The 15,920-nt window shown below is 38.6% G+C and overlaps 1 protein-coding gene across 7 annotated transcripts in view; it reads left to right on the forward strand.

Moving 5' to 3' along the window:
* The first annotated feature begins 412 nt into the window (after positions 1–412).
* The window catches only part of LOC130407702 (rap guanine nucleotide exchange factor 6-like), a 60,307-nt gene continuing 44,799 nt past the window's right edge, over positions 413–15,920 (forward strand). For 3 of the 7 annotated variants that reach the window (XM_056730857.1, XM_056730855.1, XM_056730856.1), the window contains exons 1-5: positions 414–1,004; positions 8,835–8,905; positions 9,159–9,215; positions 11,045–11,128; positions 13,925–13,994. In XM_056730857.1, the coding sequence (XP_056586835.1) occupies positions 936–1,004; positions 8,835–8,905; positions 9,159–9,215; positions 11,045–11,128; positions 13,925–13,994 (351 nt within the window). In that variant the 5' untranslated portion in view covers positions 414–935. Of the gene's footprint in view, positions 1,005–8,834; positions 8,906–9,158; positions 9,216–11,044; positions 11,129–12,165; positions 12,321–12,397; positions 12,546–13,924; positions 13,995–15,920 lie in introns of those variants that run through there. The other 4 variants (XM_056730854.1, XM_056730858.1, XM_056730860.1 and 1 more) reach the window with 3 other exon arrangements.

Genomic DNA, 15,920 nt, shown 5'->3' on the forward strand with positions numbered 1-15,920 from the left:
AGTATGCTCCGGTCTCAGTGGTGATCAGTGTAGTTTAGTATGCTCCGGTCTCAGTGATGATCAGTGTAGTTTAGTATGCTCCGGTCTCAGTGGTGATCAGTGTAGTTTAGTATGCTCCGGTCTCAGTGGTGATCAGTGTAGTTTAGTATGCTCCGGTCTCAGTGGTGATCAGTGTAGTTTAGTATGCTCCGGTCTCAGTGGTGATCAGTGTAGTTTAGTATGCTCCGGTCTCAGTGGTGATCAGTGTAGTTTAGTATGCTCCGGTCTCAGTGATGATCAGTGTAGTTTAGTATGCTCCGGTCTCAGTGGTGATCAGTGTAGTTTAGTATGCTCCGGTCTCAGTGGTGATCAGTGTAGTTTAGTATGCTCCGGTCTCAGTGGTGATCAGTGTAGTTTAGTATGCTCCGGTCTCAGTGATGATCAGTGTAGTTTAGTATGCTCCGGTCTCAGTGATGATCAGTGTAGTTTAGTATGCTCCGGTCTCAGTGATGATCAGTGTAGTTTAGTATGCTCTGGTCTCAGTGATTATAAGTGTGTGCGCTGGTTTCAGTTCAGTGAAAGTATGAGGCGGCTCGCAGCTTAGCTGCCGTCATGGAGAACTACTGGACGTCGCTTTTGCGTGGAGGATTATACAAAGCTGTGACTTTTTATGATGTTCTTGGGTCAGAAATCGAGTTTTCTGGAAATAAAGGATAACGTCTGAGGACATACGTTGTTTCTCGACCGGATTGCAGAGTTTAACGCGATTTTAAAGAAGAACTTCACATGCTAACTGAAGCTAACGCAAATCAATGCCAGACACACGAGTCTTGTGTCTGTGTGAAGAATCACGACAGAAAGTGTTCTATCAGCGGATCTGCTTGATCTTTTGATCTATTTCTTTGTATTTACATGTGTGACTATATGAAGATTTCGTGGAATTCCGAGAGTTTAATATGAATTCCTCAGTGGATTTATCGCTGAAGAACGCGCTGAAAACTCAACCATCACGACGAACGGCTGAGGTAAAAATGTTTAAATACAAGTAACTTTATCACTCAAACACACACTTTCCTTAAAGGAATAACACGATACGTTACACTCGGACTAAGTTATAGTATCAGTGAAGCGACTCTTTCGGCAAAATGTCCCGTCGCGAGACTTTCAGCAGATGAGTTAACGTTAAAGTTATAAACTGCGTTTAGCGTTGCATTCATTATTTGGATTTAGGTTAATTCATCGTTTAAAATCATTCGTGTGTCTTTAAATGATCTCTTCATATCGTTTTCTAAGTTCTGTACGTGATAACATCGCCAGATGATGATAAACCGCAGGAGTGTTGGTCTTTCTCCGGCTCTGAATAACAATCTGCGCTTAATTTTATCAGCCTAAGTGAACAACACCATAGTCCGCAAAAGGTAATAAATTGCCCACCTTGATAGCAGTTGTGGGCCTCAACTGATGTTTCTCAAACTAATGTGAGCTAAGCTACCTTAACGCAAAGTGATACCAAAGCCTAATGAGCAGCTAATCAAACAAACATTTATGTATCATCTCAACAGTACTACATCCATACATCCGGCGTCATACTATCCAAACCTATTGTGTGCTGTCGTGTCTAGACAGCATGACTGACCTGATGGACATTGTAAGCATCGCAATTTGAAAAACATCGACACAGCCTTAGCAGGCATTATAACATGTTGTCTGGGAAGCAACTAGTGTACTAGTGTTTTGATCTGCATCCTGGGAACAAGACAGCCGGTTTCACCTGTAAACGTCTAGACACAGTTCTACTCTTTTGCCTTTCTGTTTGTGTAATCCAGTACAAAATGTTTACAAGTGAAGTGAAGAGTCTCTGTATGACATGTTGAGTCATCTGTAAATGGTTTATAACACACCCATTTTCTTTGCTGGTATTGGCGGGCAAAACTAAATGATTTTGTTAGCATGACAGTCTTGACATGATGTCGTCTCACTCCAAGTATCTTCATCACAAATCTGCATCAAATATAAAACCTACAAATCTAGATGTTATTTCTGTTAAAAAAACAAAAGACATACATTTTGCGTCATTATATTGAAAAACTCACTGTAAGTTCAGGGTCTAAAATCTCGCTCAAGTCTAAAGGTTTGTTTTATTGGAATTTGACGATAAAACATAGCCTTGTGACTGACGTTACTCAAGGAAAAGTAAAGATTGTAAGCCTGATCCTAGCATTCCTTGTTTCTTCTCATTCATGCAGTGTGTGCTGGGATAGAAAGGGCTCGTCTAGATCTCTCTACAGATCAATGTTGGCGTTTGAGTGCATGTGTTTACAGAGACTCTGAAGCTCCTGCATGTAAGGATGGATTCTCTCTGATAGTCAACTCTAAATGCAGCAAATGTGGACAGTGAACCAGCAAAACAAACAAACAAATGAAAACTGTGCAACCTCAGGTTGCTTCCAGAACACCAGATGGGTGTGTCGAGTGTTACGTAAGAGCAAAACAAATATTGCCTTGTCTCAATTTCCATAGCATTATGCCGCCTGACTCGTTCCTGAGGCTGCTTTGCCTGATCTGTTGCGGGTCAAATTGTGTTTTAGAGGCAGAGAAAAGCCAAAGAAAGGACAAGAAAGAAATGCCAAGCTGCGTTTGAAAGAAGCGGACGTTCTTACTGCTGAAGGACGACCTTTTAAAGAAACAGTTATCATTAAACAGACACTTAGATATAATTCCTTTTTTTATTCTGCTTTAAATAAATATTCTAAGCTAAGGGTAATTCCAGCATCATGGATTTGACATTTAGTGTTAAAACTTGAAATTTAAATACTCAGATAATGTATTTATTACCAATATGTTGCACCATCTGTTTGTATTTTTTTTCAACCCATGTTGAGTCAAGACAGCAGACAAATGTCAGTCGTTACACATGTTGTGTATTTAAGATGAGTGAAATGTCATGAATGTGACAAAACGGCAACTTTTTTGAGATATGACATACTTTTAAGTAATATTTCTGTGACTTAAGATTAGTTATACCTCATGTTTGATAGCATGAGAACTGGTTTGCATGATGTGCAAATTTAGTTATAACGCAGATCTGTATGTTAATGTTCATTTATTGTTTATCTGTAATTTTTTATGATAATTGGAAGTTTTGTTGACACTTGAAGAATTTGCATTAAGGCCCAATATGCAGATTTATCGGCGGATCAGAGAATGGCAAGCCAGAATATTCACGGTGAACATTTGATTAAAGTTCCAGTAAACCGAGTGGTTTAATTTGGGTTGTGTTCAGAATAGGCCAATATCTTCTGTCTATGAAATATTCCAGCAGGTGTGAAGCTTTATACAGGAGCAGTTTCGGCACATTGTATGTCATTTCTTTTATCCTTTAGTACATTGTGCTGGTAAAGAATGAGGTAAAACCTGTAATGTTAGTTTGCTATTATGATCTTAAGGCATGCTGGGAATGTGAGCGTCTTTCATGAGATCTCTTTAAAACACTGATCACTGCTGATTGGTTTAATGCAGTACAATGATACTAACAGAATGATGCAGTTCAGGTGTAGTTCAGCAGGGAAATGTCATGTTTGCACTGTTTCTTTATTGAAAACAAGAACAACTACAACAGAGTAAAGCTGCTCCACAATTTAGTGCTTACTGCATAGTCTCCTGATGGCCATGTGCTGCACATTTCCTCTATCATCAGATTTTCAGAAATACATTTCAGTCAGGACCACTTTCGTCAAATAACAATTTTGTTAAAAAATAATACATCTAGTTGGTGTTGGCGGAATGGTTCTGTTCCGGGAAAACTTCTGGACAGAGCAGGGAGAGCAGCAAGTAAAAAAAAACTTGGGGAGCAGAACAGATCCAATAATTTTAAAAACCAAGTAACTTGCGCTGTAGCAAAAACAATCACAATACAAATGAAGTTTATCCACAGATAATGGATAAATAGATAAAGGTGGAGTTGGGATGAAGGGAGGGGTTAAAAACAGCATGTTGCTAGGCTATAGATTGGTGGCAGAATAAACGGGGATTTGAATGAACCGCTATGATGTGTCGAAATTGGATTGGTACCCATCAGAAACAACTTGACTGACGTGACCTGCCTGAACTAACGTGATGCGTGATTTTTAGAGGAAGACATAAGTGATGATTGCTTGTGCTAAACTCCACCATGATGCTAGTCAGTTCTGCGAGGTTGCCAGGAGGTTGTCAGAAGGTTTCTGGAGTTTGCCACGTCATTGCTGTGATGTAGTTATGTTACATTTCCACACCAAACCCTTTTCTTATCTGAAAAAGGATCTGATCTGTCACTTAAAGAACATGATCATGATTCAAGAAATTCAAGGAAGGTTGACACGTTTGCAATGGGTTTATTGACTTTAAAATGCTCCACTTCTGTATAAATAAAACAAATCACTACTTTCATTCATTTGTTCTGGGATGCATCACAGTTTTATTCTGTCTCTGTGGATGAGTTGTGATCCAGTGATGATATTGTATAAATCGTGATATGTAGAATGGCATTACTTTATGACATTGCTGTCAATTTGGAAGCAATAACTGACCACTGCTTGAGTGCAATACCGCTGTTTCTTCTGTTGTATTGTGTGTTGTGTCTGTTTTAAAGTTCCACTGCATTTGATAATTTACATGGAACGATTGTTGAGTGAATTCACTGACACTCTCACATTGAAATGCGGTTGTCACTCTCTAAACTTTGCAGTGTGTACTTGGCCATTAAAACACCACATTGACAGGCCCGGATTAAGAATTCAAAGACCCCTGAGCACGAGTGTCTTGTGGACATATTGGTAAAGTAAGGCAGACCTGATCATCATTATATCAATATAAAATTCACCAAATACATGGAAAAACACCTCTTACCTTTTGAGATTTATGACCATGAGGGTAGTAACTCTGATTATATTACTAACTATAAAGCCGTTCTCATAGACATATTATAAATTTCTATTGTCAATTATGATTTACGCAACATCGTCTAACAAATCACCATTAAAGCGGAGAATTTTCACACATCTTTCACACAGCCTGTGACTACCTAACCATGTGCATATTTACAGACAAACTGTGTTCATATTTATCTATCCAAACAGTCAATATCAGTGACAGGTTGTTGGAAACGCCATAGGCTACTCATTTCAGTCAGGAGTCAGCTGTTTTACCGTGTAATATATGTGCTGCTTCTTCCTGCCGCTCACCGAACAGATTGAGACTGAGGGAAGGCAATCCCTGCGCCTGGAAAGAGAAATCTTGAGGTCGCAGGGCAGCACTGGCAACATTTTCCAACTGAATGAAATGTAAGGTTTATCCAAGAAGTGGCTAGATGCTCTTTTTCGGAATAAAAGCCGCTAGAAGGCTCGTAAAAGTTTAATAAATAGACAGACTCCCTAAGTTAGAAACACTGTTTTGTGTGCGCACCTCCATGTGCACAGCAGAAAGAATATAGCAGAAACACTGTTATGTGAAATGTCCTTCCCCTTGCTTGGGCCCCAAGAGTGCATGGGCCCCTGGGCCTGGGGCCATAATGCCCATTGGATAATCCGGCCTTGCACATAGACATAAACAACAATAAAATGATTTTCACCACAAGGGGATTTTAAGATATTTCTTCCGTTATTCTCACACCGTCATACCGGTTGGTAACGACATACGTTTTTTTATTTTGGTTTGAGTGGTGTCTAGAAGTTCTGGAGGTTTTTTGACACTCTTGCTCTTGGATCAGTTGTGTAGTTTATCACACTGGGCCCTGAAGCACACTGAAACACGTCAAAACGCGTCGAGAGAGAGAGATTTTTGTGATTTGCATGTTCAGGCATCACGCTGCATTGCTGAAGTTTTCCCATGCTAGTCAATGCACTGATGTTGTTCTGTATGTAGCGTCTGTTCAGCATTTCTCAAACACGTCTGCATCTGTCACATTAACTGAATTCTGAATGAATGAAAATCTAGTGACAGTCTAAGTTAGTTTAAGTTTTGTGCACTCCTGCGTGGATGTGAATAGAAGGTGCTTTGCCTATACAAAGCAACTTGGAAATTGTGTTAGCATTATGGTGGGACAAATAATACTATGGCGGGGAATGAATGGGAAGCACGTGCAGATCAGAACATTTTAACTGTATTTTCACAAAGGATCATTCTTGAACTAAACAGGGGATGGTATTCTAGCTGTGCAAATAGTTTGTGTTTCTCCAGTAAACTCAACTGTTTCCTTGTGTCTGTTTTATCATGCGGATGAAAATCAAGAGTCTCTTCTGTTTGAAAAGTAATAGCACATCTCTTGTGAAGAACATGCATGATTTGATGTAAATTGGATGATCATGTTAAATTCCCTGTGAACTGGAAGTGCCGATCTCCTTGACTTCAGTATTCTGATGTATGTATCGAAAGAGAAAATGAATGGGGGTGGCTTGTGTTTTCCGCAACACACAGACTGGACGTAGAAAAACAACTGTTTTATTTTAAAATGGATCTGGCAGCAGACTGAGAGTTGAAGGGGAGGAGTTAACAGATGCTCTGCCCAAGCCGTCTAACTGACATAACCAGAGAAGGATATAGTCGTTAGAGGGTGGAAGTGCATTTTGATTTTGATTAAAGATTATAAGGGCACAAGCATTTCAAAAAATTACCCGCACAGATTATCTTTTTATTAAGCACTGCAATATTCCATAAAAAAGAAATAATTAGCCCTATTTGCACAGGCTTAGTATTATCTGGGGACCTTCTGTGATTAGAAATGACTGCCCCACATCTGTATTTCATGTGGCGCATTCGCATGGGATAAGTGAAGCCTGTGATTTACAATATTTCCCTGATATAATGGCAAGGCTTTGCATATATTTTGTATATATAGTTGAATGGATATTTGTAAGGTGTATAACGATTTGACGTGCTTGTCAGCATTTGAACACAACCTCTATTTTGCCGAACGGCGGATAAAACCCTGAAAAAGGATATACGAGCCTTCCAAATCACAGAGATGCAGTTTGCACGACACTAATATTATCACAGGACCTCGATGTGCGTCAAAATATGGGAGGTCATTTGTGGGGGACTTTTTACATGGCCGATTCGCGTGGGATTAAGATCAAAGACAACCTCTGCAATTATTAAAAATGACTAGATGTCCCCAGGTAATACTAATCCTGTGTGAGTAGGGCGATTGTGACTTTAAAGTTGTGAAAGCTCTATGGATGCTGTGAATAAAAGCCATAAGTTGTGTGTAGATTTGGAGGGTGAAATGTTCTGACACGGTTTGCTCTGTTCTTCACAGATCTGAATGGATGTTTTGTTGTGAAGGGCACAATGTGCTCTCTGTTTCTGTGCTGGGCTTCATGAAGTGTTGTGCAGTGGTTTGATGGTGGACGCACATCTGTTCTGTGTGTCACAGGGTGGCAGCAGCGCTGCGTGTTCATCTGATCTGAGCTCAGTTTCTTACTCCACATATTGCTTAAAATAACAGCATCAATGAAATGTTACATTTTGATAAGAAGAATATGTACTGTAGTCTTTCAAAGAACAACAATACACTATTGTGCTAAAGGAATTCAGAGGGTTTTCTGGTTATTTGAATGGATTTCTCGTTGTGCACACGCTGGCTATGGTCTAAATGCAAATAAAAATGCTTTGTTCAGAGACCAGCAGAGGACACTGTGGGATCGAATGGTTTACTGTTTTTATTTCATCACACTATTTAGTGTCCCCACTTGTCAGACACTGTTTCGGCTGTGAAATACTGTAAATGATTTATGGTTGACACAAAAGACACGCATCTTTGAGTATTTCTTCAGTCAGGGGCAACAGCTAATCTTTAACCTGAAACTGGTCAGAATGTTGAAGTATCACAAAATGATGTTCAGGTTTTTTACAGTATATGTAAAGTAGTGCTTTGGTGAAGGTTGGTATGAGGATTCCCGACTGCACACGTGTGTGATGATGTTCTTCACTGCTGTGTCAGGACTGGATTTACTGGATGTGACACTATCAGATTTTCCTCCCGTGCTAATTGACTAATCTTTACTTCAGTACTTCAGTAGTGTAATTGTATATCTTTACTGTAATATCATAGTATTGAACTTTTACTAAAATAGGCTAAACAATTAACACGTTTGACAACTTGTTTAAATCAGTTGATTTCAGAGCCAGGAGTTTGTTATTGGTTCTCATGAAATGTTTGATTCATAATTATTTTCTATAATCATCGTATACAAAGTGCACTCACAGTGTTGTAAATTTGAACCGAGTGACTATGATTTTATACATTTTTGACAATTTAGGTAATAATGATATGATGGTAGTATTTATCATAACAATGTGTCATGACGAGCACAGCATCTTTACATCTGACTGCTTTCTGTTCTCATCGACGCATAAAAACATTTTTCATCCCAATTGAGAAATTATGATTTTGCATTAGAAAAGGCACCCTATTTTGAGGACCTAGATGTTTCATTTTCTTTTCTTTATAATGTAGTGCATGTAAATGTTAGAACAACAACTTTTGCTTTAGAGTAATGGAAAATAGAGAATGTACTTAATTGTCATGAAAGTTTGGGTTCAGTTTCATAGTTTCATAGTTACAATTTCTATTATGCTTTGAAGCAAAGAAGATCTACAGTAAGTACATCATCGTATTTGTTATTAAATACATAGACTATATAGAATGGATATTAGTGTAGATTTGTTTAATAAGATGTACATTAGTGATACTAACAGAAAGTCATTGTCTGTAGCTTTGGAATCGGACTGTTATATTCACAGCACTGTTAAGCACTTTTGTGTATCAAATGTCTCATAAGATTGAATGATATTAATGAAGTTGGTGTTTTCTCATCCAGGACCTGAACACAATCTACAGTCACCTGTACCACATGGACGTGTTGTCTCACCTCAGAGAACATCAGCTCAGGTGAGTATCTGAGGTCAAAAACACATTACCATCAGTCACTGCGTATATAGATTCATTCATGTGGCTTCGTGTACTGTAGATCTGTTTGGCTTTACAGCAGGAGATGTGAATCAGAATCTCATTTGAGTAAATTTATTTCAACTGGATCAGAGGCCGACCCGGCCCTCTTGGTAGGATCTGGATGTGTACATCAGAGACCCGAGTGGCTGTCAGCGTCACACCTTTACAACCACTCTCACATCTGTGTTTACAGGTCCATGTGCATGACGGCCAGATACCAGAACTATGAAGCCAACCGCATTCTCTTCTAGTAAGTCACTCTCTCTGCTCGGCACAAATGATTCCTGCAGAATAAATGTCACTTTTGACATCTATCTGACATTTATTAGTGATTTAAATATTTAATACCTTATGTGGCTGTGTAAAATTAAATAAATCTAATATAAAAAAAGATAGCATGGAAAAGATGATTTGATCTGCAGTTGCTGTGAAATTAAAGGCTAATAAAATATTAAGAGATGAGAATTTTGCATCGAAGCGGTATAAACATGTCATTACATTCACTGTTGATTATCAGGGAAGCCAGTTCAAAGTGCTTTAAAGGTGCTGTTTTTGATTTACAGCGACCACTAGCGTTGTATTATAGATTTGTAACAAATTGCTCAGTCTAAACACTACGGTGGCCCCCACAGTACAAAAAGATGTTGTTCTCATGTTGAAGCAGGGAAGTATGTTGAATGCCATACTGGCATTAGAAAGACTGTAGAAAGAGCGATGTCTTAAATATTACATAAAATATAGGTCTGTGGATTTTGTTTGAAAAGAAGGATAAAAGTCAGGCAGCAGCTAGGACCTGCGTTAGGACCCGTGGTACAAAGTCTTTTAGCAGATATAGTCACAGATATCCATGTAGATACTTTCCAGCAGAGAGACGTTGGAGAAAAAGATTGTCTTAAAATCACCCCCGATGAGGTTGCTTTGATTCAGATCAGTATGTGAGTAACATTGTTTTCTCTGTTTGTTAGAACCAAGATATGTTGTTGTTGTTGTAATATTAGCTGTGTAATGGAACAGTTTTGAGCATCATTGTTTATCTGGAACCGCTTTAATATTGTACTCGTCCAGATACTGGAGAGAGAGAGCGAGAGCGCGTTGGCACTAAAACTGTAGAGAGGCCGTTTTACTCTCTTACTCAATGATGAATAAATTTACATTTAATCCGCGGGTCACATGCATTCCGAACCGTAGAGTACGATTCGTACAGATCACAGATCATCCGCAATCCGTTTCACCTCTATACCGCAGTGGAGAGGGAGAGGAACCGCGTGTTGTAGTGTTGTTTGTCCGTTTAGGGCTGCTGTACAAAACATGATGGAATTCTCTGTATGTAGGGCCGCTCTGCATGTAGATATAAACAGCTTATTCTAAGGTATAAGAAACATAACGGTTCATTACGTAAGGACTTTATACACCTCTCGAGAAATCATTTTGTATATTATATTGCATTTCCGTCAATAGATCCTCCTAAAAACCCTGTATTGTTCCTTTAAGTAGCAGTGGTTTTTCAAAAGAGATCGATTTAAAGTAAAAATTCAAAGATCTTTAAAAGGGATGCTATAAAATAGTTACAAATATAATAACAATGTATAAAAAGATTAGGACAGAAATAAAATGAAGACTAAACCATTGAACCAATCATACAAGTCATACTAGTCATCTTGATATTAAAGCTTTAGTGCAAAGTTTTTGCCTCTTTATCATCTCTGTTCGAACGTAAAATGTAAGGTTATAGACGGGATGAATTAATGACGCAAAGTGAAACCCATCATATCACACAAATTCTAAATCATTGTAAGAAGCTTTCTCTTGTTAATCAGGGGAAGATAAGGAAACACGTCTCTTTATGGATTTGCCCAGTAATTGGTTTCTCTTGTTTCTCTGGGTTTGTCTACTCTGTTGGGGTGAAGTGTGTTAATGTGTTCACTGTTCAGCCCAAACTGAGCTACTGCTGTATGTGTGTACTGTAGTACAGCTCTTAAGATCATGTGCTGTTGTGTTGAGAGCGTTCTCACGTCTTTATCTGAACCAAAATGACTGATGGAGTTTATATGATGATCCCCGTGTTTCTCTGTTTCGCAGTGCCGACACAATCTCCACGTGCTGGTACATTCTGCTCACAGGCTCTGTGTTTGTGAAGGAGCACATGTACCTGGCGAGATGCTGGTAAGTACCACCTCACATGAGATACATGGTATAAAAGGTAAAGAACAAATAAGAAGTTTGTCAGCTTTTTTAAACAAAATAGAAACATGAAAAACTGTTTTAAACAGATTAAAATGGAAAGAGCAATACCTTTTATTTGACCAGTTTCCATTCATAATGTCGTATTCCCATGTAAAATATCTGTATGTACCTCACATACATCACCTTACATGAGAAACAGATGTGAGGGGGGAAGACTTCACTAGTCTGATTATTTTCTATTTTGATGAAACTCTTTTAGCTGATTGAATATTGAAGCGATGAGGTCATCAGAGGCAAGTTGTGTAAACCGCAGTCAATAATGGGTTGTGATTGTTTCTATTGACTGCAAATGTCTTGAAGTGTCTCAGACAGCAGTAGGTTGAACTAGTTTTACTTCCACATGTGCATGCTTGTCATGTCAGCGACACCCTCCTCATTCCAGGATGAGACTTCCGGTTCAGGAGGATCAAATAGTCAATGAATTAAACTAGTACATCTAAAGCGTTCAAGTTTTTTAGCTCTGGTTATAAATACGATCAAATCAACACATTTATTTCACCAAATTCATGGCCGTCAGCATTAAATGTTGAGTCAACAGGTCTTTCTATCACATACTCCTTGCAATGTTGCCATAATGAACATAATGAATGTGTGACTCAAATCCTTGCTTTCATCATGTCCGTCAGACTCTTAAATGAAGCGTTTTGTGACACTTCTGCTTGTTTAACCACTTTAGAATTATGTTTAACTGTTTAGAAAATAAATGTGATTTCTAATGTGACTCTCAAAGTATTTATTTCTTCTTTTGTCAATTTTAGCTGTGAATTTGTTCTGAAAGTTTATAGGGAAATGTGTGTCATTGTGTGTGTGTGCTGACCTCTGGGAGGGCCGGGTGGTTTGGGGTGGGGGCACAGTCTGGTGAGGAATGCGGAACTCATGGTGGTGGAGTTTCTACACATGTGTTTCAAGAACACACATCCAGACAGGAAACACCCCTCACACACACACACACACACACACACACCGGGAAACTTCATTGAAAAAACACCGCTTTTCTGGATTGAAACATTCTTCCTCTAACTTGTGGATTTATGAGTATTTCAGGCTGGAAAATGTCTTTCTGAATGTGGTGATAATATATTTGGAACAGAAGAATGTGTTTCTTGTGAAGGTGGGGATGTTTCAGATGCTTTGAAATTCCCTGCGACTGGTTTGCCTGCATTGTTTTCATTCTCAGCTTGACATGGATTTTCTTCAGTTTGTAACTTAGTTTTTACACTTGTGGAGCTCCTGTCATGGAGAAACAACTCTCGTGTGACTCATCTCGTGTTTTCTTAATATATAAGTCACTGTTATTCCTAAAGAGAATGCAGTGTAGCCCCTGTTAAACTGACGTGTAAGTAATCCTGACATCTTTTTTTCTGTGGTTTTGTTCTTTTGTCTTGTTTTACTGTAGTCATCTGAAAAGACAACAAAAGTTTCCTGAATGTAAAGTGATGTTAAACTTCAGACAGCACAGATGAGACGAGGCTTTATTTCGGTTGGGTGTTTTTTTTTTCCGCTGTGCTGGACACACTGGTGCCGGTTTGTGGTTTCAATGTCAGCACTACTGTGTTGTCATGTAAACGGGCCATTGTCACCAAAGGCTTCAATATTAGGAAGAGAAAATTGAGCTCAGCTCTTCTAAAAAGTCTCACTTCTGCTTGATTTTGCAAACCTGATGAATCTAGATGAGTCTAGTGATGGTCTTGTGACATTTGGTATCTAGATATTGGTCAGGACTTTTCTTTAGTGTAGATATACAGATAATTTTGTGACAAATTTAGTCATTCATCCGTCCATCCATCCACCCTTTTCTCTCTGTCTCAACACTCTGTTAAGGTGCTTAGCACAACCGCAGCATGGGTTACGAGAAGATTGAGTAATAGTAATGGTCATACCTGCATTTTCAACATCAGGTGACGCTCAGAAAAAGACTTCTGGTGCTGTGATTTTGAATAGTTTTTACATTATTATAGAGAGAGGACCAATGGTTTTAGCCGAGTTTCAGTACATGCAGTCATGCAGAGAGAGGAGGACCTTCAGAAGTTTCAGGGTTCAGTCTCGCTGGAGTGTGAAGAGAAGAGAGGTGTCAAAGCAAACCTGACCTCTATCTCCCTCATGGAACCTTCATCCGCTCTGCTAACAAAATAAAGACACATCCACACACCGCATCAGGTCATCTGAGAGACATTTCACCACTAAATGACCTGTCTGTCTTAGTCTTGAAAAAGCTCGCAAACTTTGTTCGGTTTCATCTATACTTTTGACTATAGTATACTACTTACTTTCTGAACGTGTATTAAAACGAAGCATTTTATTCTAATGCATTGATACACGCTTGCATTATGTAAATCAGCATCATCCTGATTCATTTATAGAAATAGTTTTGCATGTAATCCTCATTGACAGGTCAGAGCCAGAGACCTGTTTCTACTGTCTGAATGTTACACATGCGCTATCATGCCTTTCATTTTCAATGTTCATTTGTATCTTTACTTTTTTGATAGTCATTTCTTGGGAAGAAACGTTTAAAATAATCTTCAGGTGCAGATTTCATGCTGTAATGTGCTCTTTGGTGTTCTGTAATGAAGGTGCGATTAGTTTGAATTAAACAACAATTTCCTGTTGAACAAATCAAATTCAAGTTTAGGTCCAGAATCTAACGTTAGCACCGTGTGTCTCGTGTGAAGACAGAGGGTTTTAAAATATGTGTTTGTCTTTGTTTCCGTGCAGTTTTGGAACTCAGCGTGGAGGAAGACGAGGCTGTGAATGCATCACTTTAGAGCCGTCAGAAATGATTGTGGTAAGTGAAACAATTTTCAGAAAACACACAGAATAAAGCCCTTCAGCTGACTGACACACAGAAGTTAATTTTTTTCTTGGTGATGTTTGGCGTCGATTCATCAGGAAGTTTACATTTCATTTAATACAATATTCCGGTTCTGCACATGAGTTAAAGGGGTCATATGACAGGGCTTAAATGAATATTATCGTTTGTTTTAGATGTAATGCAATGTGTAAAATATCCAAAAACCACTAGGCTAGTGTTATATATTTTGTTCAACAGAGTAATTACAATATCTTAAATATTTCCAGCTACTTGTAAATCGTGAGAAATATCGCCATTCTAGACAGTTACACGGGCTGTGCAGTCGCCTGTCAATGGCGTCATATCCGCGTTACCCTTTGTTCCCGCTGACGTAGAACCCGCATGACAACGGTGTCATGGACATATGCGGAAGTAGAGTCTAGCGTTTAGCAAGCCACTAACTTGTTTCGAGCAGTCACTCATTTATGGACCACAATTATTCGCAACATTTATAAAACTTTACCTCATCCACTAACATGATGGCCATCAACGGTTGTTAAAGACTAACAGATCCCAACATCCCACGTTGTTGTTTTGATCGTGGTGGAATACTGCAAGCGTGTGACTGAAATGTCACGCTCCTTACCATATTTGGAGCATCATCTCTTCAATTGTACTGACAGGTACGCCCACCTCACTTGCATATAGATTGGGGTTGTTTTAGTCAAATCATACCAGCAACTGATGTAGATTTGTGGGGGTGTGGTTACAGAGGTGTTTCAGGCAGGTCTGGGTGAGCATTCGCTTTTACATAGAATGCATCTTTTGTTCCCACACTTTCATTTTTGCTATTTTACGGGCATGGGAAACTTACAACACAGCAAAGATACAGAAAAACACGTATTCGCACCATATGACCCCTTTAAATATGTTGCATAGTGGACATATGTTCAAATCCTCACAAAGTGAGATGAGTTTCTGAACCTGACAGCTAAAAACAGATACGCTTTATCAGATATGTTGTGCATGATCTAATCTGTTTCTGAAGAGTGGAATCTGGTCCTGCTCCTTATTGTTCTCTTTTTATACTAGCACATTCTTTTGACTTTTGTGTCATGTTGATGGTTAGATCATGTAAAGGTTGTTATCAGTAGAGAATGATCATTATCATCATTTGCTGTGTGCAGGAAATAAAGCTTTATAACTATCTCAGCTGGTAGTCATGAACTCTCACTGAAAATGAAAGTTCATACTTTCTGAACATCCAATTGTTTAACCCCTCAGATATAACATTTCAAGTCACAATTTCAGCCACAGCACTCTAACCTTTCCTGTAGCTCAGTGGTAAGAGCATGGTGTTAGCAACGCAAGGTTGTGGGTTTACCTATTTATAAATGTGTAGGATAATGCAATGTAAGTCGCTTTGGATAAAAGCGTTTGCTAAATGCATAAATGTAAATGTAACCTTAAAGCATTTGTTCACTTTAAAATAAGCCCCCTTTGACTTTCCATAGCTGTAATATGGAGACAAATGACTATAAAAAGTCAATATGAGGTTATATTTTGAAGTAAACTACTCCTTTAAAGTGATAATTAGATTCAACCCAAAATTCTGTCATCATTTACTCACCCTCTAGTCATTTCAAACCTTTATTACTGTGAGTATATGATGAGAGAATTTTTGGGTGAAACTATCGCTTTAACTTGGATGATTTAAAAATACATATAAGTGATGTATTTGTTTATTCCTTTTCTTTTCAACTGTCTGTTGGCTTCGTATTATCTCTGAATTATTCCCGTTTACCGGCACACACTCACATTCATTTATTGTTATTGATTGCTTTTGTGGTCCTGCTATGAGAGTATCAAGACTTCATTACTATTGGTTTTACATGTCTGTAGATGGAGGTCCAGATCAGG

Source organism: Triplophysa dalaica, chromosome 19, assembly GCF_015846415.1.
Source record: "Triplophysa dalaica isolate WHDGS20190420 chromosome 19, ASM1584641v1, whole genome shotgun sequence".
NCBI classification, from domain to species: Eukaryota; Metazoa; Chordata; class Actinopteri; order Cypriniformes; family Nemacheilidae; genus Triplophysa; species Triplophysa dalaica.